This window comes from Cnephaeus nilssonii (genome assembly GCF_951640355.1).
Source record: "Cnephaeus nilssonii genome assembly, chromosome: 21".
Taxonomy (NCBI): Eukaryota; Metazoa; Chordata; class Mammalia; order Chiroptera; family Vespertilionidae; genus Cnephaeus; species Cnephaeus nilssonii.
The window spans coordinates 17,711,993-17,738,131 of NC_137092.1; the positions used below are offsets into that span (position 1 = coordinate 17,711,993).

The 26,139-nt window shown below is 42.7% G+C and overlaps 1 protein-coding gene across 2 annotated transcripts; it reads left to right on the forward strand.

Annotated features, from left to right (window-relative positions):
- Positions 1-3,947: 3,947 nt before the first annotated feature.
- LOC307092941 (flavin-containing monooxygenase 1) lies at positions 3,948-24,633 on the forward strand (the record flags this gene model as incomplete). 2 transcript variants are annotated; one of them, XM_079760532.1, is made up of 8 exons in its annotated part: positions 3,948-4,099; positions 6,191-6,379; positions 8,768-8,930; positions 11,340-11,482; positions 14,775-14,974; positions 21,389-21,744; positions 22,491-22,563; positions 24,297-24,633. In XM_079760532.1, the coding sequence occupies exons 1-8, from the start codon at positions 3,968-3,970 to the stop codon at positions 24,631-24,633; spliced, it is 1,593 nt and encodes a 530-aa protein (XP_079616658.1). In that variant the 5' UTR covers positions 3,948-3,967. The 2 variants fall into 2 exon arrangements, with proteins under 2 accessions (XP_079616658.1, XP_079616659.1); XM_079760533.1 differs by lacking the exon at positions 6,191-6,379 and having other exon boundaries at positions 3,967-4,099.
- Between the last annotated feature and the right edge of the window lie 1,506 nt (positions 24,634-26,139).

Sequence of the window (26,139 nt, forward strand, 5' to 3'; positions counted from 1 at the left end):
CAAATGGTCTGGGATAGCTTGTTCCAAACCATGACCCATAAACTACCTGCATTAGAACAGCTCAGGGAGCTTACAGAAGGGCAGGTTCCTGGATTTAAATGTAAAGGTAATTCAAACCAGCTGAATGGGAATTTCAGATGGAATCTCCAGTCTTGATAAGCTCCCTAGAAGATGTTTGGGCACATTAAATTTAGGAACCATTCATTTGAGTTCTCTCCAAAAAAATAAAGCTGCTTTTAGAGATTAGCCCATGACCTTTTCCATACATCAGGGCCAAATTCCTCCTGAGGTTCAGCCCTGTTGCCTCTTGCTATAGTCCATGATGTTAGCTGGTTATCACCCTCTTCCCAAATCTCTCCCTGTGACGGTCCCCTTACTAACTGGTCCCCTTACTAGCCTTTCACTTTAATTCTTCTCCATGATTTTCCTTGATTTTCCTATCTAAACCCAAACATATCACATTTGTTCTTTACAGAAAAATAAAGATATTTTTCAAATAAAACTCTTGAACCATGATTTGTGACAAATTTTCAAATAAAAAACATTTCTAACAGTTAGCCCAGACAGAATCCAGCATTCACATTATAATGAGGATGGCAAAGGTAGATTCTTCCTGCTCACTGGTCTTTCATCCTGAAAGCTGCTGTTGCTGACCCGCACCCCCCAGTGCAGAGCTGTTGCTGTTTCCCAGGATGCAGATGTTTACATAGATTGTAACTGCCTTAGGAGATCACAAATCCATGAGGCATAAAATAAAATTTAAAAAGGCTCCTGGCCCTGGCCAGTGTGGCTCAGTTGGTTGAGCATCGTCTATTGCACCAAAAGGTTGCTGGTTCAATTCCCCATCAGGCCACATGCCTGGGTTGTGGGCTTGATCCCCAGTTGGGGGCATGCAGAAGGCAGCTGGTTGATGCTTCTCTCTCTCTCTCTCTCCCTTTCTCTCACTCTAACAATCAATGAAAACATTTTTAAAAGGCTCCTGAGATAAGATCCCACTTAGTCCAAGTCATATGCCACAATGATATTAAACATGCACGGGTTTTATTAAGGAAAACGCCTTAATAATGAGGGAAAATAGAGAGAGTGCAGGCAGACGCTGGAAGAGTCATCAGACAGCAATGCATGACCCTGAGTGAAGGAGAGAGGAGAGAAGCATTAAGTAGAAACACCCCAGTTGAGGCTGTGTAGTCTGGGGAAGTTGCAACAGAGTCCTCACGCCACCGGAGAAGTCCTGACTCTCCTATGAATGGTCTGCTTCAGTCCCTCAGCCACATCAATCACTGCTGGAAGGAGCTCATACGAAAAGGTGCCATAGCACCAGCACAGCAATGTACTTGAGTGCAGCAGCTCAAGCCTTGGTCAAGTAGTATCCTGTGATGAGACATCCATGAAGCACGTTCTCATGGCTCCCACTGGTTCATAACATCATTTTTGTATTTTTTTAATTTATTGATTTGTAGTCTTTAAATTAATTTACCTAGTTAGTTACCTGCTGTGGCTGTCATTCACAGCCAACTCTAAGACCCGCCCCCCCCCCCCCCCCCCCCAGCAAAACAGAAATTAAGTTAGGGTGCCATCGCGGCATCTGCACATGTTCATGAATTCTCATGTTTACTTTTGCAAATATGGGAACAACTCAAATGAGACCTTGGTGACCCACCAAGCAGATTTGAAGCAAAAAAAAACTTTTTTAAGAAAAAAGAAAGAACTCTTAAAGGTGACTTTGAAACCTATTTTGTGTTCTCCCTTTTTTCTTTTTCTCTCTTTCCCTTTCTGTCATCATCATTCTTATATTTCCCTATTCATTTCCTTCACTTGCTAAAAGACATCTTTTAGCTATAAATTTTTAGTTTTCCCCAATGGCTTTGATTCCAAATATTCTGTCACTTTGTCTCTCTGAATAGACCCAAAATTGCCAAGGCAGATATCCACAAAAATATCAAATCAAGGAAAGCCTCCTGAAGATGTGAAAATAAACTGGCAACATCTCTTGGGGGCCTACCATGTCCCAGGACTGTGCTAAATGCTTTTCATACATCAGTTGATTCATTCTTACAACAGGTTCTACTTCTAGCTTCATTTTCTGGAGAAGGAACCTGAGACGAAAAACAATGTGTGTGCTAAACTCACACTGCTGGTGATTAGCCAGCACTGAACTTCAAGCCTGGGTCTCTGGCTTGGCAGCTTCCCTGCTGTCCCTTGAAAAGCCACAGGGAGATCTACTGCTCCAGATGGCTGGCTGCATCTGGTCCAGGCTGAGTTACAGTGGTGGCCTGGGGAGGTGCTTTTTTTTTAAATCCTCACCTGAGGATATGTTTTTGTAATGATTTTAGAGAGGAAGGGAGAAAGAGAGAAAAACATCAATGTGAGAGAGAAACATCTATAAGTTGCTTCCCATCTGCACCCTGACCAGGGATCAAATCCCCAACCTACGTATGTGCCCTGACCAGGAATCGAACCCACAACTATTTGGGTGCATGGGTTGATGCTCCAACCAACTGAGCCATCCAGCAGGGTGGGAGAGGCTTTTTATTTATTATAAATTTGGTAGGAGGTCATTTTGAAGGAGGATTCTCTGACCCAGGATATTAATTAGCTCCTGGGGTGAAGCGGGGAGGGATAATTTTCCTTCCTACCTTTTTAAATTCTGCTGGCTGGGCTAATAATCAAATTAACATGAGACAGATTAACAAAAGAAAAATGTCTAAATTTATTACATATGTACATATGGGGTTCCATAAGAATATGAGACCGCAGGACAGATCAGGCAGTTGGGGCTTAAAAGCCATCTTGAGCTAAGGAGAAGGGGTTGTGGGTTGTGGTTTGGGACTTCAAAGGGCAGGAAGGCAATTCTCATAGAGACAGAAAAGCAAATGTTTGCTGGGCCATCTTTAACAACAGGACACAGAGAGGACTTTGATCAAAGGACCCGTGCACACACCAGTTCATATTACACTTACCTGTGATGACATCTTTTCCCAGAACAGGTCCTCTATCTAGCTTCTTTTTAAGCAGTTAGAGGGAAAGTCAAAGGTTTTTCCCGAGACTTTCCTTTCTTAAAAATAACCCACTTAAAATAATCAGCATCCCAAAGAGGCATATTTTGGGGTAGCAAACTCTGCTCTCCTTCATTCCAAAAAAACATTTGCTCAATTATTCTTTTTCATTGAAAAGGATATATATATATATATATATATATATATATATATATATATATATATGAATTTATTCATTTAGGATATCAACCTCTCAGCAAGTATTTATGCAACAACTATTACAGACCAAATGTGCTGTTAGGACCTGTGAGAAAACAAGAAACAAGTCAGGAAAATGCCCAGCTTTGGGGAAACATACAGTCTTATGCAGAGAGACTAATGGGTAGAAAGTGAATCAACACTATAATGCAGTCCCCTCTTGTAGAGTCAGGTGAGTGGCAAGCTCACCAGGGAGTCAAGGTAATGGATGCCTCCACAGACCATCTCTGGCCATTACTCATGCTCCCCGTCTCTGGAGTCCACCGCCTCCCCTCCTCTGCCTGTTGGAATTCTATATATCCACAGTGTCTTGACTCCTAGTCCCAACTCTACTCCACCAGCTGTTGTGTGGCCTCATGTCATGTCACTACACTTATCTGAGTTTTAGTTTCATGTTTATAAAATATATATATATGTTCAACAAGATGATCCGTGCCTGCTCTGACAGAATTTACAGTCCCAACGACGACTATACTAACATTTGGCACTAAGTCTGAGTGTGGGGAAGGGGGGAAAGGGTCAAACCAGTGACCTGACCATCTCTCTCCTCACATTCACAAACACTGGAGACCAGTTGCAGATCATTCAACAGAAGCAAATCCCTTCATTGCCCAAAACCGTTTTTCTTGTTTGCTGGAGCAGCCAAGAATGGGGTGGGGCTTCCACCTATGAAAAGTAAAAAGCTCTGCCGCATTTTCCCCACACAGGAGAACATGGCCAAGCGGGTTGCAATTGTGGGAGCCGGGGTCAGTGGCCTGGCCTCCATCAAGTGCTGCCTGGAGGAAGGTCTGGAGCCCACCTGCTTTGAGAGGAGCGATGACCTTGGGGGCCTGTGGAGATTCACAGTAAGTGGGGTTTCAACCACTTTGTTGTGTCTATTTAGAAAAGGACTTGACCGATGCAAAAAGAGACTGAATTTCTTCCACAAGGGCCAGCTGCTCTGGGGAGGGACTAGGAATATCTGCTGAACCAGGAAGGGCCACTGAAGAAAAAAGCAGGGCACAGCCTGAGCTTAAGTGGAAGGTGTCAGCCCCCTTACAAACTTTATCCAGAGCCAAGAGGGAGAAAAATGCCCCTGAAGGGCTGCAGAAGAGGTTGAAGTGGCTGGGACGGGCCAGGAGAGCCCAGGACCAGGGGAGCAGGAGCAGAACCAGGGGGCTGAGGCAAGACCAGAGACGGCAGTGTTTGTGGCAAAGGTATAAACACAGCGCAGGAAATGCAGCCTCTGCCTGCAATACTGAGCTGCATGTGCCTGCTTCTTTTTCTCGCCTGGCTCTATCTGAAATTAAACAGCACAGGGCTCAGTGTACAATGGGTTCTATCCTCAAGGTCCTGCTTTCCAGGCAACCTCAGTCCATGCCAAGAAAAATCAGAAGTCAAGAATGTGGGTTTGGAGACTTTTTTGTTCCCCGAGCAAAAGAAATACTCTCAAATCTCAGCAGGGCTACAGTCTGGACTGGAGACGGGGTTGAGGTGAGGAAGGATGACAGGGGACAATAAAGCCCATCAGTGACTGGTTTGGGGTGCAGGGAGTTATAGAGGCCCTGCTGGAAGCACGTGAAACCCTATAAGCTCCATGGCTCAGCCTGGGAAATATTAGCATTAGATCTCCACAAACCTCCAATTTTCCCTCCTTCTCAGGAGGGCAAGAACATTTCCCAAGCCTGAAATGTGCTGTGGAGGAATAGTGAAAGGGAGCAAGGTGTCATGTATCCCAGCCTCAGAGTCCCTGAAATAGAACATTCCTATATTACAGAGGGTAGTATTTGGAACTGGAATAAAGTAATTGCTTTCAAACTCAGTGAGCAAAGCTCCAGAGAGGCCAAGGTTGCATAGGCCAGCTGGGCTCACATAGAGAACTGTGTATCTTGAAATTTGTCCAACCACTGAATTGACCATCATTGCATACAGACCTCCGAAAGGGAACTGATGAAAGAGCACAGCTGTTCCCACGATTCAAACTGCCTATGTTCCAATAGGATAGCAGAAATCCAATACCCAGGCCATTGTAAACCCCGCCCCTGCTGCCCCATGTCTATTGAAGACACTGTTAATCAAGCATGATACCCCTCCTCTGATGAGCCTCAGAATCCTTCTTAACACAGCACTCCAGAGAAGCACTACTAATCCATCAGAGTGGGGACTGAAACTGCCCACTTAAGGGCACTTCTAATAGTGTTTCACCATACACACGGTGGTCAAACCTGGAAACCTTTTAATTGCTTCCTCTCCAAAGTCCTAAATCCCATAAATTGCACCTTACTGCTGCTTATCAATCCCACCTCTCTTGGTTTCAACTATCATTGCCTCTGCTCAGGCTCTCATTAGCAAGCACATGGATTTGTGTCTTAGGCTCTTAATTAGCCTCCTTCCTTTCCAGATCCCTCTAATTCACCTTTTATAGAACCAGAATTATCTTTCCAAATTCCACATTCAAACATTAGGAAGACTGCCATAACCTTCCTATAGAATCCAAATTCCTTAACTTTAGATATGAAATCTTTCATAATCTGAACCCCGCTTCTCCATAATCAACAACACCCCATGAAACCAAAGAACCTAGGAATTGCCGATCATTCAGATACTACTTCCTGGCTTCCATTTATTTCCATATTCTCCTGTACTTCGCTGTGATACTGTGTGAATCTGGACAGGTGAGTTCATCCCAGGTTTATTTGTTAGCATGTGATGAGTGAAATTATAATTCTGATCATGAAATTCATATTCATGATCAGAATTATAATTTCAGGGGATCCAATGTTCATCATTTCTGAAGGGCAGGATAGCAAATCCCACTAGAAGGTGACAGGTGGCATATATCGTCTGGATCACCTTAATATTGGTCACTGTGTAGTTGTCTAAGAATTAGCATCCATTTCATGGGTGTGCCCTCAGATGCACAAACACATCTATGCTCATGTGCACACACTGTACAGGAACATGTTGAAGAAGGCAGAGCCAGCCTCTACAAGTCCGTGGTTTCCAACAGCTGCAAGGAGATGTCCTGTTACCCAGACTTTCCATTTCCAGAAGATTATCCCAACTATGTGCCCAATTCTCAATTCCTGGAATATCTCAAAATGTATGCAAACCAGTTCAACCTTGTGAAATGCATTCAATTCAAGGTAAGACACAGCATCAATCAATAGTCAGGAAGTACTTTTTAGCCTGTTTTTTGTGCTCTCTCTGTAGCATAGACTTGGAAAATGAACTGACAAGACTGATGTGACCTGGCTAGATTCCTTTTTCCCTTGTACTTAACCACACCCCAAATGAATCTGAAGTTAGAGGTAGCTACTTTGTATAAAGATTCACATGCATTACATCTTTATTTGTAATACTTATATACAAATATCCTAAGGGGCCGTAAATATATCTAACTATATTTTCAACTTGGGCCAACTGCCTGCACAGAGAGAAACTGAGAACTATCGGTGCCTGTGTACTCTCTTCTTTACTATCCTTTGATCAGGATTGGCATGTACAATGGCCCATACACATATCCTTGAGAACAGAAAAATCCTATCTAATAAAAGAGTAATATTCAAATTAACCATCACTCCACTACACCCACCAGCCACGCCCACCAGCCAATCAGGAGCAAGTATGCAAATTAACCCAACCAAGATGGCTGCGGCCAGAGAGAGAGCAGGAGGGAGGCTAGGGTTTCCCCGGCGATGGAGGAAGCCAAGCTTTCCGCACACCCTGGCCATCCTAGGCCTCCACTCCAGGCTACAAAGTTTCAATTATAGAAGATAAATAAATCCCAACAGAAATGGCTGCCGCCACAGAGCGAGCAGAAGGCTTGGCTCCGCTCCAGGCTACAAAGTTTCAATTGTAGAAGATAAATAAATCCCAGATACCAGGGCCTCCGCTTGGGTTGCCAGGGGGCGTGGCCGGCCTGCAAACCACTACAGGCCCCTCACCCAGGCTGCCCCACGCCCCAAGGGAACCCCTACCCTGATCCGGGACACCCTTCAGGGCAAACCAGCTGGCCCCCACCCATGCACCAGGCCTCTATCCTATCTAATCAAAGAGTAATATGCAGACTGACCATCACTCCAACACACAAGAAGGCTGCTCCCATGTGGTCAAAGATGACTGCCCCCATGTGGACACAAGATGGCCACCACAAGATAGCCATCAGGGGAGGGCAGTTGGGAGGGACCAGGCCTGCAAGGGAGGGCAGTTGGGGGTGACCAGGCCTGCAGGGGAGGGCAGTTGGGGGCGATCAAGACTGCAGGGGAGGGCAGTTAGGGGTGACCAGGCTGGCAGAGGAGGGAAGTTGGGGGCAACCAGGCCTGCAGAGAAGGGCAGTTGGGGGGGACCCAGGCCTGCAGAGAAGGGCAGTTGGGGGTGACCAGGCCTGCAGGGGAGGGCAGTTAGGGGCAAACAGGCTGGCAGGGGAGCAGTTAGGCATCAATCAGGCTGGCAGGGCAGTGGTTAGGGGGTGATCAGGCTGGCAGGCAGAAGCGGTTAGGGACAATCAGGAAGGAAGGCAGGCGAGCAGTTGGGAGCCAGCAGTCCTGGATTGTGAGAGGGATGTCCGACTGCCCATTGAGGCCCGGGCAGTCGGACATCCCTCGAGGGGTCCCAGATTGGAGAGGGTGCAGGCTGGGCTGAGGGACACCGCGCTCCCCCCCCCCCCCCCCCCCCGCGTGCACAAATTTCGTGCACCAGGCCTCTAGTCTTTAAATATTATTCTTCTTACTGGCCCTACTCATCTCCCTTCCCATTTTGGAGGACAGAGAGGGAGGAAGGTAGAAGGACATGAATAAGTGACTATATCATCTTTCTCTTTCTTGTCTCCTTTTTTCATTCCTCTCCAAAAAACAAAAACACACACACACAAAAAAATGAAAATCCATGTGTTTCCCTTCTCCTGGTTCCCTCCCTATTGAAGATGGGTATGTTGAGGAATCCATAAGGAACTACACAGAGAAAGCAACATAAATGGGAAGATTGATGAAAACAAGTAACAAAAAATATTTACATTCACAACCTTTAAAGTACTCCTGCTCAAAACAAACTCAAAGACATATCTCCACCTCCATGTTCACTGCAGCATTATTTACAGTGGCCAAGACATGGAAACAATCTAAGAGTCCCCTGATGGATGAATGGATAAAGAGAATGTGTGTGTATGTGTGTGTGTGTGTCTTTGTGTGTGTGTGTGTGTGTGTATGAATGTCGTTCAGCCATTTTTTGAAAAATAGAAAGAAACCCTGCCATTTGCAACAACATGGATAGACCTTGAGGGTATTATGCTAAGTGAAATAAATCAGAGAAAGACAAATATTATACGATCTTACTTAAATATGGAATCTAAAAATCTGAACTCATAGAAACAGAGAATGGGTTGGTAGTTGCCAGAGATAGCCCAATTCAATTTATAGGGTTATGCTTATTAATTATGTAGAATCTGTGCTCTAGAATGTGTGAAATGTCAACTGGCACATCAGCTTTACTGGAACCTTGACAACTATTTAGCACATCTGTGATTCCTTCTTCAGACTGAAGTGTGCAGGGTAACTAAACGTCCAGATTTTACTGTCACCGGCCAATGGGAGGTGGTCACCCTGCATGAAGGGAAGCAAGAGTCCGCCATCTTTGATGCCATCATGGTCTGCACAGGTTTCCTCACTAACCCACATCTGCCACTGGACTCCTTTCCAGGTATAACATTTTCTGCAGTTGACCTTAATTTGTCTCATGGAGCTATCCTGATACTTGGTTTGTCTGGGAATGAATGCCTATGGCTCCTCCAGTAAGTAGTTAAAGTTGTTAGGTAACAGGTCTTTTTCCTAGTCTGCAGTTCCTAACCAGTTTTTGGCTTTCATATGTTCCAAACAACCTATGAGTACTGAAGAATAGAATGAATGATTAACAAGCAGTTTTATGCTTCACTGAGGTTCAATGTCCCTCCTTAAGACATGGGATGCCTAGACAAGTTGGTAGACTAAGCACATTGCCAAGTTGAGTTTAGAGGCCACCAAAAGTCAATCAGTGACTAAAGGAAAAAGCAGATTGATTTTTGAGGAGTTTTTTTTTATTATATGAGTCATAGCAATTACCATGGCACTGGGTCACTCATCAACAGGGAGATGAGTCTTGGGAGGCAAGTGAAGACATCTTTTTCTGTCTTTTGCAACTAAGATTCACGTTAATTGCCATCAAATATCAATTGGGTTACAATTCAGAGGGAATAGAAAATGCAATAGTTGGTTTATTTCCTCTGCAGTAAGTATTCAAAAAGTTAAAACTTCTAGGAAATTTTTCTCTAAATATGACCTGTAGTGATCTCAAGGTTCATCTTCCAATAAATTCACATGTTTCCACTGGTTCTCAGTCTGGCCCCAGAGGTTACTCAAGTCAGGTCAGGTTAAGATAAAGCATATCCCAAAAACTGCCATAGAACAGAATCATTAAAGAAAAGCAACGTTCAGTCTTCTTCCCAATGCAGGAAACTGCTACATTATCCCTGAGAGAGGCTCACCACCTCTGCTTGAACATATTCAACAATGGACTCTTACCACCCCACATGACAACCCAATTCTTCGTCAGTTGTTGCCTGCAGAGAAAATTACTGAGCAGTGAGTTACTCCAACTCCTAAGGAGTACCTATATAGGATCACTCCAAGAATCAAGTTCCATAGCATTGAGAGTGCATTGCATTTATTTACCACCTACAGTATATTGCACAAGGTGCTAAGAATGTAAAAGTGAGTAAGAGACCATGCAGCCTGTATGGAAAGAGTGGATTTTTGTAGGAGTCCGATAGAGAAATGACAATCTACAAATAACCTGGAGTGAAAATAATACTCATTTTACAATAAACTCATATATATATATACCTTCAATGGTCCTGGATCTGCTCACCAGGTGTCACTCAAGTCAGATCAGACTAGGAGAAAGCATACTCTGAAAGCAACTGAGTCAATATACTCAGTTTGACTAGGACCGTGGTCGGCAAACTGCAGCTCGCGAGCCCCATGCGGCTCTTTGGCCCCTTGAGTGTGGCTCTTCCACAAAATACCACGACCTGGGCGAGTCTATTTTGAAGAAGTGGCATTAGAAGAAGTTTAAGTTTAAAAAATTTGGCTCTCAAAAGCAATTTCAATCGTGTAGTGTTGATATTTGGCTCTGTTGACTAATGAGTTTGCCGACCACTGGACTAGGATAAGCTTGAAGCCCAGGAGATATAGATTCAATTAACAAGCTAAATTACCTTGGGCCTTGCACTTAACCTTCCTAACCCTTTGTTTCCTCACCGGTAAGTTGAGGGACTCTTGTTCCTTGCTTGTGAAAATTCTATATAAATCAAATTTTATATATATTTGATGTTCTGTCAAATATAGGATGTTCTGTACCTTTACCTGGTAATGACTCCTTACATTTTTCTTTATAAATTTTTTGCCATGATATTTCTATTTAATAGTTAATTATCTAGTAAATAAAACTAGAGGTCTATTTAGTGAAATGAAGTACCTCCATTGAATAAATAATAACTCACTAATTTCTGTAGCTCGCAAAGTCATGTATTCATATTTCAGATTTTCTTAAAATTGAGTACACTGTTATAAACAACCTAAATAATGTGTCTAAAGCAGTGGTTCTCAACCTTTCTAATGCCGCAACCTTTTAATACAGTTCCTCATGTTGTGGTGACCCACAACCATAAAATTATTTTCGTTGCTACTTCATAACTGTAGTTTTGCTACTGTTATGAATCGTAATGTAAATATCTGTGTTTTCCGATGGTCTTAGGCGACCCTGCTAGCGGTTCTCAACCTGTGGGTCGTGAACCACAGGTTGAGAACCGCTGCTGTAGAACCTAAGACCATCGGAAAACACAGATATTTACATTACGATTCATTAACAGTAGCAAAATTACAGTTATGAAGTAGCAACGAAAATAATTTTATGGTTGGGGGTCATCACAACATGAGGAACTGTATTAAAGGGTCGCGGCATTAGAAAGGTTGAGAACCACTGGTCTAAAGGATGTCACTGATTGAACAATACTTATGTTTTACTCACTGATTCTATAAAGTCTCTAGTTGACATCTTATTTTTTTTCTATAGGTATAAATACATTTGAAGGTCAATACTTTCATAGCCGACAGTATAAACATCCAGATATATTTAAGGACAAGAACGTTCTTGTGATTGGAGTGGGAAATTCTGGCACAGACATTGCTGTGGAGGCCAGCCATGTGGCAAAAAAGGTAAAGTTCTTTGGTTTTCTTAGTTTTAAATGTTTTTTATTTCAATTATGATTGCTATTGAACCCATCGATAATTTTTTTATTTCTTTATTTTTTAATTAGAGTTGACAGGCAATATTATATTAGTTTCAGGTATACAACATAGTGAATAGATTTTATATAACTTATAAAGTATTCCCTCTGATAAGTCTAGTGCCCCTCTAGGGCCATACGTAGTTGTTACAATATTATTGACTATATTCCCTCTGCTGTACTTTACATCCCCACAACTATTTTTACAACAGCCAAGAAGGTATCATTCTCAATGTGATTTAATGAAGAACTTCATCTTAAGACACATGCCTCAGGCAAACAGTGTTGGACACCATGATAAATTATGAAAGGAATAAAAATGCCTAAAACACATATACAACATGAATTTTTAAAGTATTTTTTCCTAAACGTTTATAAATTTTAACGCAAATTTCAGGTGGCATCTTTCCTCCAAAACCTACTCCTCAGACTTCCTATTTTTGTTGTTTTCCCAGTCATCCCATGAAAGCTACCAGAGGTGTCTGTTTCTTACCCAGTTCCATAGGTCAGACCCGTGGTCGGCAAACTGCGGCTCGCCAGCCACATGCGGCTCTTTGGCCCCTTGAGTGCGGCTCTTCCACAAAATACCATGGCCTGGGCAAGTCTATTTTGAAGAAGTGGCATTAGAAGAAGTTTAAAAATTTTGGCTCTCAAAAGAAATTTCAATCGTTGTATTATTGATATTTGGCTCTGTTGACTAATGAGTTTGCCGACCACTAGGTCAGACAATCCTGGCAGTTTCTCCTTGCTAAGCTCTCCCATTTGCTCCCCGCTTTTTGGATTACTTGTCACCACCATCATCAGATCCATACCACCTCACACTATAGCTGTGACATTGTCCTCCTAATAATAATTGTAGAAATAGTTAATATTTATTGGGGTTTACTCTGTGCCAAGTGCTTCACTAAGTGCATTGCCCCAACCAATCACTGAAGCAAGCCACTGATGCAGGTACTGTTAGTAACCTGACTACAGATAAAGAAATTGAGGCTTAGAGAGGTTAAGGAACCTGCCTAAGATCATAACCCTAGCAGGTGGTAGAGCCAGTCTTCAAATCCAAGTATCTTTAATTCAAAGCCCCTGTCCCTAATTCTACCCTGCACCCACCCCGTCCTTCCCCCCAGATGCCCAACCACCAACAAATAAATCTTCTGAAAAGCCTGCTCTTGTTATGACACTATTATGTTAAAAAATATTTAAAACTTCTAATAACTCCCCTATCTAAAATAATAGTAATAAATTGTAGATGTATTAGCTCTGTGTTATAGGGTTCTCCATAATCTGGTCCAAATCTGCCATTTTAACTTGAATTCCACTCCCCCTACTTTCCTACACAACATCAACTATAGCCTGACAGGTGTATTCTGAGCCCTTTCCAATCCTGTGCCTCTGTTTCCCCCTTCAATCACATCACATACCCTTTTTGCAGTACCCTTTTTTCTTTCATTACCAATGGCATGGACATTCCAAGCTATCTCACCCCAACACAAAGGGATCTCTCCCTAGTAAGAATTAATGTGATACTTCTAATATACACTCCTCAGTTAAAACGTTTTAACTCTTACTATTGCTAATTACATTTATAGTATACATTTTCTTTCCCACTATGCTATAAACTCATTGAGAGCCATTTGGCCAACATACATGTTAGTTGTTGGCTTCTGATGTGCTGAATGTTGCACCAGGCACTGGGGATACACTGAAGAACACAACAACAAGTTCCCCCTACCATGGAGCACGTAGTCGTAGGGAGAACAGATGCTGGTAACAAGTATAAATAACTAGATCAATGATTGCAAGAGTGAAAGTAGCCAAATTTTACATAAAGAAAAAGGACTGGGAGTTTATAACTTTGATATTCCCTTCTTAAACTTTCAAATAAAGGACTTGATGACTGATTTGTTGATTGATTGATTTGGAAAGACTTAGCAGTCTGGTGAAGTCATCCTGAAGAAAGAGAAAGGAGGTCCTGAAACAAAAATTAGCATAGTCTCATCCACTATGACCACCACATGTGGGAAGCAGATTATTGGGTCGATGTTTCTAATCACTTGGAAATTTCTTCAGTCAGAAAACATGTGTTGGCACACATCTAATCATTTCTGTATCAACCAAGAAACTCCCCTCCGTTTAAAACAAAATTCATATCTACCGACATGTCCTATCTGATTCTATATCACGACAAAGAGGCAGGTTCAGTACAAATATGTCCAATGTACAATTATTGATATACTCACAACTCTTTCTCTACATTTCCTGTATTGCATTTACTGCTCCATTATAAGGCCAAACAGCACATATAATAAAAACACTGACACTGTAGTCTGGTTGTCATACCCCAGTTTGTTGAGGGGGGAAGCCATCTGTTAAATCAGTTTGTTTTGTATCTGCAGAATAACAGATTGGTGGACTAAATTTTCTGAGTTTTAAACAGTTGTATAGACAACTTCTTATTGTGTATGTACCAAAAAAAACCTATCAGCTTTGTGAATTCAGTCAGCTGGTAAATTTAGTCAATCTATAAATAAAAATAAAGTCCACCAAAACTAACTGTATTACTGAATTTTACTCCCAGTTCAAGCAATGGTTTCTGTTGAAATCTTTTCTAGACACCTTTTAATTGCTGCCACACCCTGTTCTTATTTTCTCCAATTATTATAATACTAGTGGCCCGGTGCACGATATTCGTGCACCTGGGAGGGGGGATCCCCCAGCCTGGCCTGTGCCCTGTCATAGTGCAGGAGCCCCACAATCCATTGCCCCAAAGAGGTAGGCCCTGCACACCCATCCAGGGCTCCTCGATGGATTGCCCCAAAGAGGTAGGCCAGAGCTGGGGGAGGCCTGCAGACCCCTGGCGCAGGCACACAGGGAGGCCTCCGCCACAGCCCTGCCCCCGTCCCTGCCGCTGCAAGTCCCCGCCCACTCGTGCCTGCTGTGCATGCAGCCTGCTGATCGGTCATTATATGTGAGGGCGCCCTGACCAATTTGCATATTACCCTATTATTAGTATAGATATCTTAAGGCATTTTAATACTCTAGGTACTCAAACCATTATCTTTAACTTTAGAATAGGAGTTGAGGGAGCCAAACTATCTTGTCAGGGATATATTTTGAAGGTGGCAGACTTTTTGATGTCATTCAATGTATGAAACTTCTCAAATCTCTGGCAGGCCAGCGCTGTTCACTTTGTCAGACTGAGTGACCTCTCTGATTGCTTCCAGGTGTTCCTTAGCACCACTGGAGGGGCATGGGTGATGAGCCGAGTCAGTGAGTCGGGGCTCCCATGGGACATGCTGTTCATGACTCGATTTCATAACATGTTGAGAAATTCTCTCCCAACTCCAGTTGTGACTTGGTGGATGTCAAGAAAGATAAACAGCTGGTTCAATCATGCAAACTATGGCTTAGCACCAGAAAATAGGTAAATATGATGTATCTGCAGAGGGCTATTAGGAGAAGAAGCCAGGTCCTTCTCCCGGCATATCCAAACCAGGAAATAGCATGACAACATGCCTGAATATGAAGAAAAATTTCATACACACTTCCTTGATCATAGTAGCTAACAGTTTTTATGTTCTCGGTAAGTAAAATTATGAATTTTACCTTGTCAACAATCTTTAAAGTGAGTATTATTATAATCTCCCCTTTACTGTGGGTAAACTGAGGCTTAGAGAGGAAGTTCAGTCACTTGTTCAAGCTCATTTAGTAATAAGTGAGCTCTGTGACCTTGACAAGTTACTTAAACCTCAGCTACAGCAATCCTTCAACATTATCTTGTATTAGTTTCAGGTGTACAGCATAGTGGTTAGACCAGTGGTCGGCAAACTGCAGCTCGCGAGCCACATGCGGCTCTTTGGCCCCTTGAGTGTGGCTCTTCCACAAAATGCCACGTGCAGGCGTGCACGTACAGTGTGATTGAAACTTCATGTCCCATGCGCAGAAGTCGGTTTTCAGCTCTCAAAAGAAATTTCAATCGTTGTACTGTTGATATTTGGCTCTGTTGACTAATGAGTTTGCCGACCACTGGGTTAGACAAACATACTTTACAAAGTGTTGCCCCTGATATTTCCAGTACCCATCTAGCACCATACACAGTTATTAAAATATTATTGACCTCATTTCCTATGCTGTACTTTACAACCCTATAACTATTTTGTGACTACCAATCTGTACTTCTCAATCACTTCACCTTTTTCACACAGTCACCATCAGCCCCCCACTCCCACCTCTAGCAACCATCAGTCTGTTCTCTCTCTCTATGAATCTGTTTCTATTTTGTTTACTTTATTTTTTAGATTCCACATAAAAGTGAGATCATATGGTATGTGTCTTTCTCAGTCTGACTTATTACACTTAGCATAAGACCCTCTGGCTCTATCTATGCTGTCCCAAATGGTAAGATTTCATTCTTTTTTATGGCCAAGTAACATTCCATTGTATATATGTATCACAGCTTTTTTTATCGAGCTGCAGCAATCAAACGAGAGTGATTTGTCTATGACTCTTTTTTTTAAACACCCCTCAAGTTATTTTTTTTTATTGATTTCAGAGAGGAAGGGAGAAGGATAAAGAGATAGAAACATCAATGATGAAAGAGGATCATTGATTGGCTGCCTCCTACAAGCCCCCTACTGGGGATCCAGTCTGCAACCCGGGCATGTACCCTTTACTGGAATCGAACCCAGGACTCTTCAGTCCAAAGGCTGACACTCTATCCACTGAGCCAAACAAGCTAGGGCTGTCTATGACTCTTTTGACAAAAGCAACTTGCTTGCTTTGTTTCACTGGGTAGGAAAAATCAAATCCTATAGTTGCCCTTCACCATCTCTCTAATGGCAGTGCCTTCTTGACCTTGTCAAGATGATCTTGACTTCTGTTCCATCTGACCTGTCACTTACAACCTATGACTTATTGTATTATCAAGAACTAATGGTTTTAATTCCTTATTCGTTAAGTTGGTACAATGAGCTTCTATTACTCCCGTCTGGGCCAGATTTAGCTCTGGCCCAGCATGGATCAGGTGGCACCCAAGTCACCATTGACAGCATGCGGTCCCCTTCTTGCTACATACACATCTTTCCTCTTGCTCCCTTCATCCTTCTCTCACATATCTTCCTCTTCCCTCCCCTCTATTATCCCCATCTATTCTTTCCTTATCTCTTATCTACCACCCTCTTCTACCTCTGACCTCTGAGCCTCCCAGGGGTTTTGACTCTTTTCATCAGAACTTTTTCTACCATAAGCTTTACCTAGCCTAGGTGGTAGCCCATCTATATATATAAAAGGCTAATATGCTAAGTGTCCCTCCGCCGGTCTGATCAGTCGCTATGACCCACACTGCCCACCAAGGGGCAGATGCTGCCAAGCTGCAGTGACTTGGCAGTGGCGGTTCTCAGGTGACACATCCCAAAACCAGAGAGGAGGGAGCCTGATTCCTCGTGGGGCCACGCAATTCCACTTTCTGCTGTGGGTTATGTTGTTGCTGGGGCACTGTTGGCTCCAAATCTGGTTTATTGCACACTTGCGTTTGCATTCAATGTGCATGAATTCATGCACTGGTCACGAATGGGGCTATAAAGCATTTTATTTAATCCCATATCCTCCAGAAAATGTGAGAGGAGACTAAGGAATTATCATTCTTTAATTTACAATGTTCTTGCATATGTACTATTTCCTGTGCTCTTCATTCCACCCAATGAACTGATACAAAGTCATACCCCTGTATGACAGATAAATAAGGCCTAAAGGGACCAAATGACTTTCCCGAACCCTGTTAAATACAAGCAATACTTTGCCTTTTTTTATAGCCATATAATCTATAGGAACATTTTATTTTAAATTCAAAACCATTGCAATCAGCTGTTGGATCCCTATTTTTTTTCATTTATTTTTTTCATCACCATTTATCCCCTCTATGCCCTCTTCCACCTCCACCCATCCCCTTCAACCCCCACTCAGCACACTGCTGACCATGCCCATGAGTTCTTTTTTTCTTTTTTGCTCAATCACTCCACTCCCCCTACCCCCCAACACCCACCCCCCACTAGAGCTTTCTGCCTGCTCTCTATGAATCTGCCTCTATTTTGTCTGGTAGTTCAGATTGTTCATCGTTATGATGCTGTCTCTTGCTGTGGATTCACCATAAGCCAAACACGGCTCAGCTCACTGAAAATCACCGTGTTTGTTTAGTGATTCCAAAGGCATAGCCAGAAAAGGAGAATTCTGCCCTTGTCCCTTTGAAGCGCGCGCACGTTTTCCTTGTTCAATTGCCTCCGGGGAGGCGAGAGCCTCTGGCAGCGTGGGCCAAGGTCGGCTCCCCGGTCCTCCTCCTGCAGTCCTTCAGCGCTCAGCTGTCTCCAAGTGGCAGCGAGGGCTGAAGCTGAATTTCAGCAAGCGCCGACCTCCTTCTCCTCAGGCTTCCAAACTCTAGTAAATGTAAGTCGTTTTCCTGTCCTTCTGGGTCCCTCGTGAGCCCCCCCAGAGGTAACTTTCCTGCCCCGAAACTGACCCCTCGGAAGGCGGCGGCGGGTGGGAGGAAGGCCCTGGCCCTGGGCCCCTCCAGAACAGTGTCAAATACACGCCTATGTGGGGAGCAGTGACTCCTGAGAGACAGCCGAGCGCTGAACGAGCAGCTTCTGACCACAAACAAGAGAAAGAGACGAAACGAACCCTCTGGAAGCTGCAGGCCTCCCCACCCAGAGGAACAGGCCGCGCGCGCCATGACGTCCCCTCCACGCGGACAGGGCAGCGGCAGCTCTACTGGGGGCTCTGGCCTACCTGTGGGTTCCCAGAGCACAGGCCCAGCTACGTGGCCTGGAGCCTTTGGCCTTCGAACAAAGGGGACAGGCGGGAACAGCAGGGTGTCGGCAGCCACCACGCGCCATGCCCGTCCCGCAGGCTCCGCCCCGCCCGGCGCCCAGTGCGCATGCCTGGCTCCGGAACTGCCCGCACCCGGAGCTGCACCTGGTGCTGCACCGCCGCAGAGGGCGGTTCTCCACCCACCGCCTTCAGAACAGACCTGACAGAAGGTCAGAGGCTGGGGAAGGGCAGCCTCCGGAAGGCCTGGCCGAGGAGGCAGTGAGCACCATTCTTACATCCCCTCCACCTCCACGGGGCCCACGGAGGCTCTCTTCAGGGCTTTGGCCTACCTGCGGGGTCACTTGAGCGTTCCCAGCTACACCACCTGGATTTGCCTGGAACAATAGGGCAGCACCCTGTGCACCTGCCGGCCGGTGCTCCAGGTGCAAATACGTGCCTGACCAGCTTCAATCTGCTTCCCAAAACTACCCAGCACATCAAGCCCACGCAGAGGTCTCTTCCACACGGGACCACTATGTGAACAACAAACGAGAGAGACGCTGTATACAGAAGGCTGGGGAGCTGTGGGAGCTCTCTTGGGGCTGCTGGAATTCTCCCAGGTTGGATGGGCTGCTGAGGGCCACGGTTTAAGTCCCCCTCCCCCTCCCTAGGGTGGCCCTGGGGCTCTGTCCAGGTGCTCTGGTCTGGCTGCAAGGTCTCTGTAAGGTGTTCCTGGACACAAGCCCATTTTGGATGGAACATAGGGAGCAAGCGGGATCAACAGGGCAGCACCACATGCACCTGGCTGGCCTCCCCATCTGGAGCCACGCTGGCTTAGTGGGACAGCACCCCAAATACCTTGGCAGCCACTCGGCTCCTACCAGCCTGCCAAAACCACCCAGCATGCACAGCCTGCACAGAGGCCACTTCCATATAAAACCACTTTTCCAAGACTGGAAGAAACAGATATTTTGTCTAATTCATATAAACAAGCATAGAAAGTCAACCAAAAGGAAAAGACACAAGAATATCTCTCAAATGAAGAAACAAGAAAAATTCCCAGATAAAAACCCTAAGGAAACCAAGATAAATAATTTACCTGATAAAGAATTCAAAGAGCCCTAGCCGGTTTGGCTCAGTGAATAGAGCGTCATCCTGCGAACCAAAGGGTCCCGGGTTCGATTCTGGTCAAGGGCACATACCTTGGTTGCAGGCTCCTCCCTGGCCCGAGCCCTGGTTGGGGCATGTGCAGGAGGCAACAAATCTATGTGTTTCTCTCATCGATGTTTCTCTCTGTCTTTCCCTCTCTCTTCCACTCTCCCTAAAAATCGATGGGAAAATATCCTTGGGTAAAGATTTAAAAAAAAAAAAAAAGAATTCAAAGAAATGGTGATAAGTATGCTCACCAAACTGGAGAGTAAAATAGAGGAATTTAGGGAGAATTTCAACAATTAGAAAGTATAAGAAAAATCAAGCTAACTTGAAGTATATATCTAAAATGAAAAACACATTAGAAGGAATCAACAGCATATTAACTAACACATAATTACAGATCAGCAACCTAGAACACAGACTAGTGGAAATCAGCCAATCAGAACAGCAGAAAGGAAAAAGAAATTTTTTAAAATGAGGATAGTTTAGGGATCTCTGGGATATCAAGTGCTCAAACAGTTGCATTATACGGATCTCAAAAGAAGAAGAAGAAAGAAAAAGGAACTGAAACTTAACTTTAAAAAATAATAGCTAAAAACTTTCCTAACCTGAAAAAACTAAAAAGTTTTTGCACAGTGAAAGAAACTATCAACAAAATGAAAAGACAACCTATACTGATGGGAGAAGACATTTGCAAATAATATAACCAATAAAGGATTACTATCTAAAATATATAAAGAACTCATACAGTTTAACACCCCAAAAAATCATTTTAAAAATGGACAGAGGACCTGAATAGACATTTCTCCCAAGAAGACATAAAAATGGCCAACAGATACATGAAAAGATGCTCAATATCACTAATCATCAGGGAAATGCAAATTAAAACTACAATGAGATATCAACTGACATCTGTCAGAATGGCTACCATCAATAAATCTAATTACAAGTGCTGATGAGGGTGTAGAGAAAAGGGAACCCTCATGCACTGTTGGTGGGATTGTAAATTAGTTCAGCCACTAATGAAAACACTATAGAGCATCCTCATAAAGTTAAAAATAGAGCTGCCAGGGGATAATGGGGAATAAGGACACATATGTAACACCTTAATCAATAAAGAAATTTAAAAAAAAATAGAGCCGCCATACAATCCAGCAATTCCACTTCTGGGGATTTATCCGAAGAAAACAAAAACATGAATTTAAAAATATATATGCACCCATATGTTCATTGCAGCATTACTAGTAATAGCCAACATATGGAAGCAACCTAAATGTGTATGGATAGATAAATGGATAAAGAGGATGTGGTATGGTCATATTCAGCAATAAAAGGAATGAAATCCTGCCATTTGTGACAACATGAATAGACCTAGAGGATAGTATGCTAAGTGAAATAAGTCAGAGAAAGACAAATACCATATTATATCACTTCTAGGTGGAATCTAAAATAACAAATTAAGTAAATAAACAAGACAAAACAAACAAACAAACTCATAGATATAGAGAACAAGCTGATGGTTGCCAAAGGGAAGGATGGGTAGGAAAAGTGGGGGAGCCCAGGTTTCATGATGAGGATGTGTCCGTGAAGGTTCATTGATTATAACAAATGCACCACTCTGGTGGGGGATCTGGATGGGGGAGGCTTTGTGTGAGGAGGGGCAAAGGGTATATGTACTTTCAACTTAATTTTGCTGTGAACCTAAAACTGCAATAAGTTATAAAGTCTATTTTTTAAAATGTTTTAAGCTCAGGAAGAATTTTAAAAGACTGGCACCTCCTGCTTAGCCAGGAGCAGGGTCCCAGAATGAAGACAGGAAGGGAGGAGGCAGGAGGGCTGCTGTATCATTCCCTGGCAGATATATCTCTCCTGTTTTTTTGTTCAGAACGCAGATGAAAGAGCCTGTGATAAATGACGAGCTCCCAGGCCGTATCATCACTGGGAAAGTGCTCATCAAGCCAAGCATAAAGGAGGTGAAGAAAAACTCTGTCATATTTAACTACACCCCAAAGGAACAGCCCATTGACATCATTGTCTTTGCCACTGGATACACCTTTGCTTTCCCCTTTCTTGATGAAACTGTAGTGAAGGTCGAAGATGGCCAGGCATCGCTGTACAAGTACATCTTCCCTGCACATCTGGAAAAGCCAACCCTGGCTGTCATTGGCCTCATCAAACCCTTAGGCTCCATGATACCCACAGGAGAAACTCAAGCTCGATGGGCTGTTCAAGTCCTGAAAGGTAAGTGCGTGAGAAACAGCAGGGCAGGTGTGTTCAGTTTGCCATGTTATATTGGATACTGGAAATTTCTAGACCCTCCCTCACTCCTATCCAAAGCAACAGAATCTTTTTTTTTAATATATTTTTTATTGATTTCAGAGAGGAAAGGAGAGGGAGAAAGAGATAGAAATATCAATGATGAGAGAGAATCATTGATTGGTTGCCTCCTGCACACCCCCTACAGGGGATTGAGCCCACAACCCGGGCATGTGCCCTTGGCCGGAATCGAACCTAGGACCTTTCAGTCCCCAGGCCGACACTCTATCCACTGAGCCAAACCAGCTAAGGCCAAAGCAACAGAATCTTTAAAAGCAGAATGTATTCTATTATTTGCTGAATTACACTACCATAATGAACCTGTGTCATTATCAGCACAAAAGATAAGCCAGAGCTCAAAAAAGTCAGTTAGGTTGACTGAATGGACTACTTCAATTAAAATGTAAGAGTTCAACCAATTCAATGACAAAGTTCAGGCAAACCAGATGTGAGGTTCTCTCATATCAAGTAAGTAGCAAGATGACCAGATGCTGATCTCTTGGGCCAGGAACATACCAATCACCAGGACACTTAGGCTGCTAGCACATTTGCCAGAAGAGCCGACGAGTAGCTGGGTACTAATAATAAATGCTGAGCAGTGGGAAAGCATCTTTACCCACTAAGCAAGCACCTAAACCTACAGTTAAATTGCATTTTTGTTTGTTTTACAGGTGTGAATAAGTTGCCACCTCGAAGTGTCATGATAGAAGAAGTTAATGCCAGGAAAGAGAACAGGCCCAGTGGGTAAGTTAACGACTTTTGTGCCCTTTTTGAATTATAACTGAAATTGGCAAAAACCATAACAAAGAGAGGTGAGGGTTACACTAGAGCAGTGGTCGGCAAACTCATTAGTCAACAGAGCTAAATATGAACAATACAATGATTGAAATTTCTTTTGAGAGCCAAATTTTTTAAACTTAAACTTCTTCTAACGCCACTTCTTCAAAATAGACTCGCCCAGGCCGTGGTATGTTGTGGAAGAGCCACGCTCAAGGGGCCAAAGAGCCACATGTGGCTTGCGAGCCGCAGTTTGCCGACCACTGCACTAGAGAAAAAAGAAGTGCCTGAGACTTAGAGGAAAAAACAAGTCTGTTTAAGAAGAGAGGAGGGAAAGGGAAATTGAGACGTTTTAATGTCCCAAAATCATCACTTCAAACTATGGTCATCTTGCACCACATGGAGTTTGGATTCTAAATCAAACATCGTTAACACTCCTCTACCAGATACATTATTCCATACCTTCTCCATAATCAGAAGGCAAACAGGTTTGTCCACTCTGACACTAGAAGGGTCTGCTCATGTATTCATTCAACAAACCTGTATTCAGTTGTCTTATTTTATTCAGACCCAATCTAGAGCAAGTCTGCAAATTATGGCCTGGTGGCCAAATCTACCAACCACTTGTTTTATTCTTTTACATTTTTAAATGGCTGGGAGGAAAAGAAAAATGAAAATATTTTGTAATATGTGAAAATTATATGAAATTCAGTAGCCATAACGTTTTATTAGAACATAGCCTTACTCATTAATTTACTTACTGCCTATGGCTGCTTTCAAGTTATAACAGCAGAGTTGAGGAGTTGCAATAGAGACCATAATATAGCTCATGAAGCCTCAAATACTGACCCTCCAGCCTTTTACAGAATAAGTTTGTTGGCACCTTCCCTAGAGGAGAGGTTTCCACTTTTCGACTCTTTGTCTATCATTCAAGGGCCAAAGAGAATAGAAGGGAGGAGGCAGTAAAGAAGGTGGTCTTTGGCTCCCTCTCTCACTCCTAATCCAATGCAAACATCTCTGTTTTTATCTATTTTACTGTTTAGGGCTTTGATGTAAAATTTCACTTAAAAAAAAAAAGAGGTTTCTAAGGACAAAAAAAGTTTTAAAATCAATGCATTTAAGAAACATATCACTTCTTTCATTCATATATACTTCAAAATTCAAGTATTGACCTATTTTCATGAACCCAGAATATAATTTGATCTCCATTATGGAATTCTCATATAACATAGACCATTAATTAGAGCTACAAAGTGTAAAAGCTTCTTATCACATAGTTCAGTCAATGATTATAGGGACTAATACCAGCATTATAGGGAAATTCCACCCTATTGATTTTTGTGGCTTTTTATATTATACATATCTAGCAATAATTGAGTTTTAGAAAGACTTAGGAATAGTAACATTATGTAAAATACTTTTTTCTAGAAATTGCTAATCATTTGGCAAAAGAACTAAACTAATAATAGAGGCATTGTGAGTATTTGAAGCACCATATGTATCCAGTATCTTTTCAAGGAACCCATCTTGTCTTTAAATAATACAGTGAGACCATTAGATAGATAGCTATGGGCATGGAGGGAAGAACCCAGAAACTATTCCAAATTGTGCAGCCTCACTGTTAACTTTTACTTGTTCTAAGATTATGATTATTTTATCTTTCTGTCTTCCCCTTGCTTCCCAATCTTCCTTTTATAAAGGTTTGGTTTTTGTTACTGCAAAGCCTTACAATCAGATTATATCACATACATAGATGAACTTCTGATGGATATCAATGCAAAACCCAACCTGTTCTCTATGCTCCTGACGGATCCACGTCTGGCTTTGGCCATCTTCTTTGGCCCATGCACACCATACCAGTTCCGCTTGACTGGCCCAGGGAAATGGAAAGGAGCCAGAAATGCCATCTTGAGCCAGTGGGACCGAACATTCAAGGCCACCCGAACTCGCACTGTACAAGAATCCCCATTTCCCTTTGCAATCTTACTCAGTCTCTTTCTGGTTTTGCTTGTGGCTGTTTTTCTGATTTTCCTATAAATAAAAGATTACCTAAATGGCTTGTCAGATGCACAGAGTAGATTCCCCTGCCTGCCTTTGAATCTGAGAAACACTAGTGATGGTAGCTGGGTTTCCTGCTGTAAAAAGCTCTGTCTTCGTAAGCAAGGCTGAACAACACAATCCAAAAAATTAGAAAACTTGTTCAAGTAAATGTCAGTTGATTTGTCCAAGGTATCAGAGCTAATAAGTGGCTAAGTCAGGACATACATCTCCAGAACATACATTCAGGCCTCTCGATTCCACCATTGAAGGCTGTGGTTTCTAATGTTGAAATGACTTCAGAAGTCTTAATATATTCTTAATAAATATACATATCAAGAATATATTTTTATTGATTTCAGAGAGAGGAAAGGAATCGAACCCGGGACCCTTCAGTCCAATACTCTGTCCATTGAGCCAAACCAGCTAGGGCAATAAAAATATTTTTTAAAAGAGTGATATCATAAAAGTCATAATATAAGGATATTTCTATGTCTCTCTCTCTCTTTTTATGCCCTAGAGTGTGTATGGATGTGTCTTGAATTTGGTGGGTCTTTCCCCTTATGTACACCACTATGTTTCTGAGTCTCCACATGAATTTTTTTTCCCTGCTTATACCCCCTCTTCTTCTCTGATGATGACTGTGCTAGACCTATTCTATGGCCAGAGTGTAGAACAGATTCAATAGAAAGGGTTCTCATTCCTATTTTTGAAAGCATTCTATAAACCATACTGGGAAACAGTATTAGGTTTTGTTCCTTTAAAAAATAATAATTCATTTAGTTAGATCCCAGAAATCTAGCAAAAGAGGAAACATATTAAACACTGATTTTTGCACATATCCTTTAAACCAGGGCTTCTGAGACATTTCATCTCCCAGAGTAATTTGACATTTTCAGAGATTCTTTTTAGTGTATACAAATAGTACCCCTTTGCTGAGCCAGCTTTATGTAACATATCTATCTTTTTACATTTCAATGCTCTGGATCTTTCAACGTGTCCCACTGGGAGGTCATAGGGGATACTTAGAGAACTGAGCCCCGTAACAAAGGTCTAATACTTAATAGCTGTGTGAGCCTGAGTAAATCATTGACTTTGCCTAAGCTTCAGTTTTCCTTGCTATAACAGAGGAGTTATAATACATCCTATGTGATAAGGGTATTGTAAAGATTAAATGGTGTGATCTACATACAATGCTTAACCTAAGTCCTGGTAAGTGTTTACTGATAGCTATCATTGTTATGTTAACCTCAGCGGATGCATGTCTTATTGCTTGTTTTATTTTTTCTGAGCCATAGATCTAGCTCCTCATTGGACATTTCCAACAGTATATGTCATTGGCTTCTCAAATGCAATATGTAAAAAATTAACCTCATTATCATCCCCAACAGTACCCCTACTCACTCCCTGATACCATCCTCCTTATTCTCTGTAGGGGGAGGGGGGAATGTATATCTCAATAATTAACTATACACAATTAAAAAATAAATGGCACTCTGATCACTT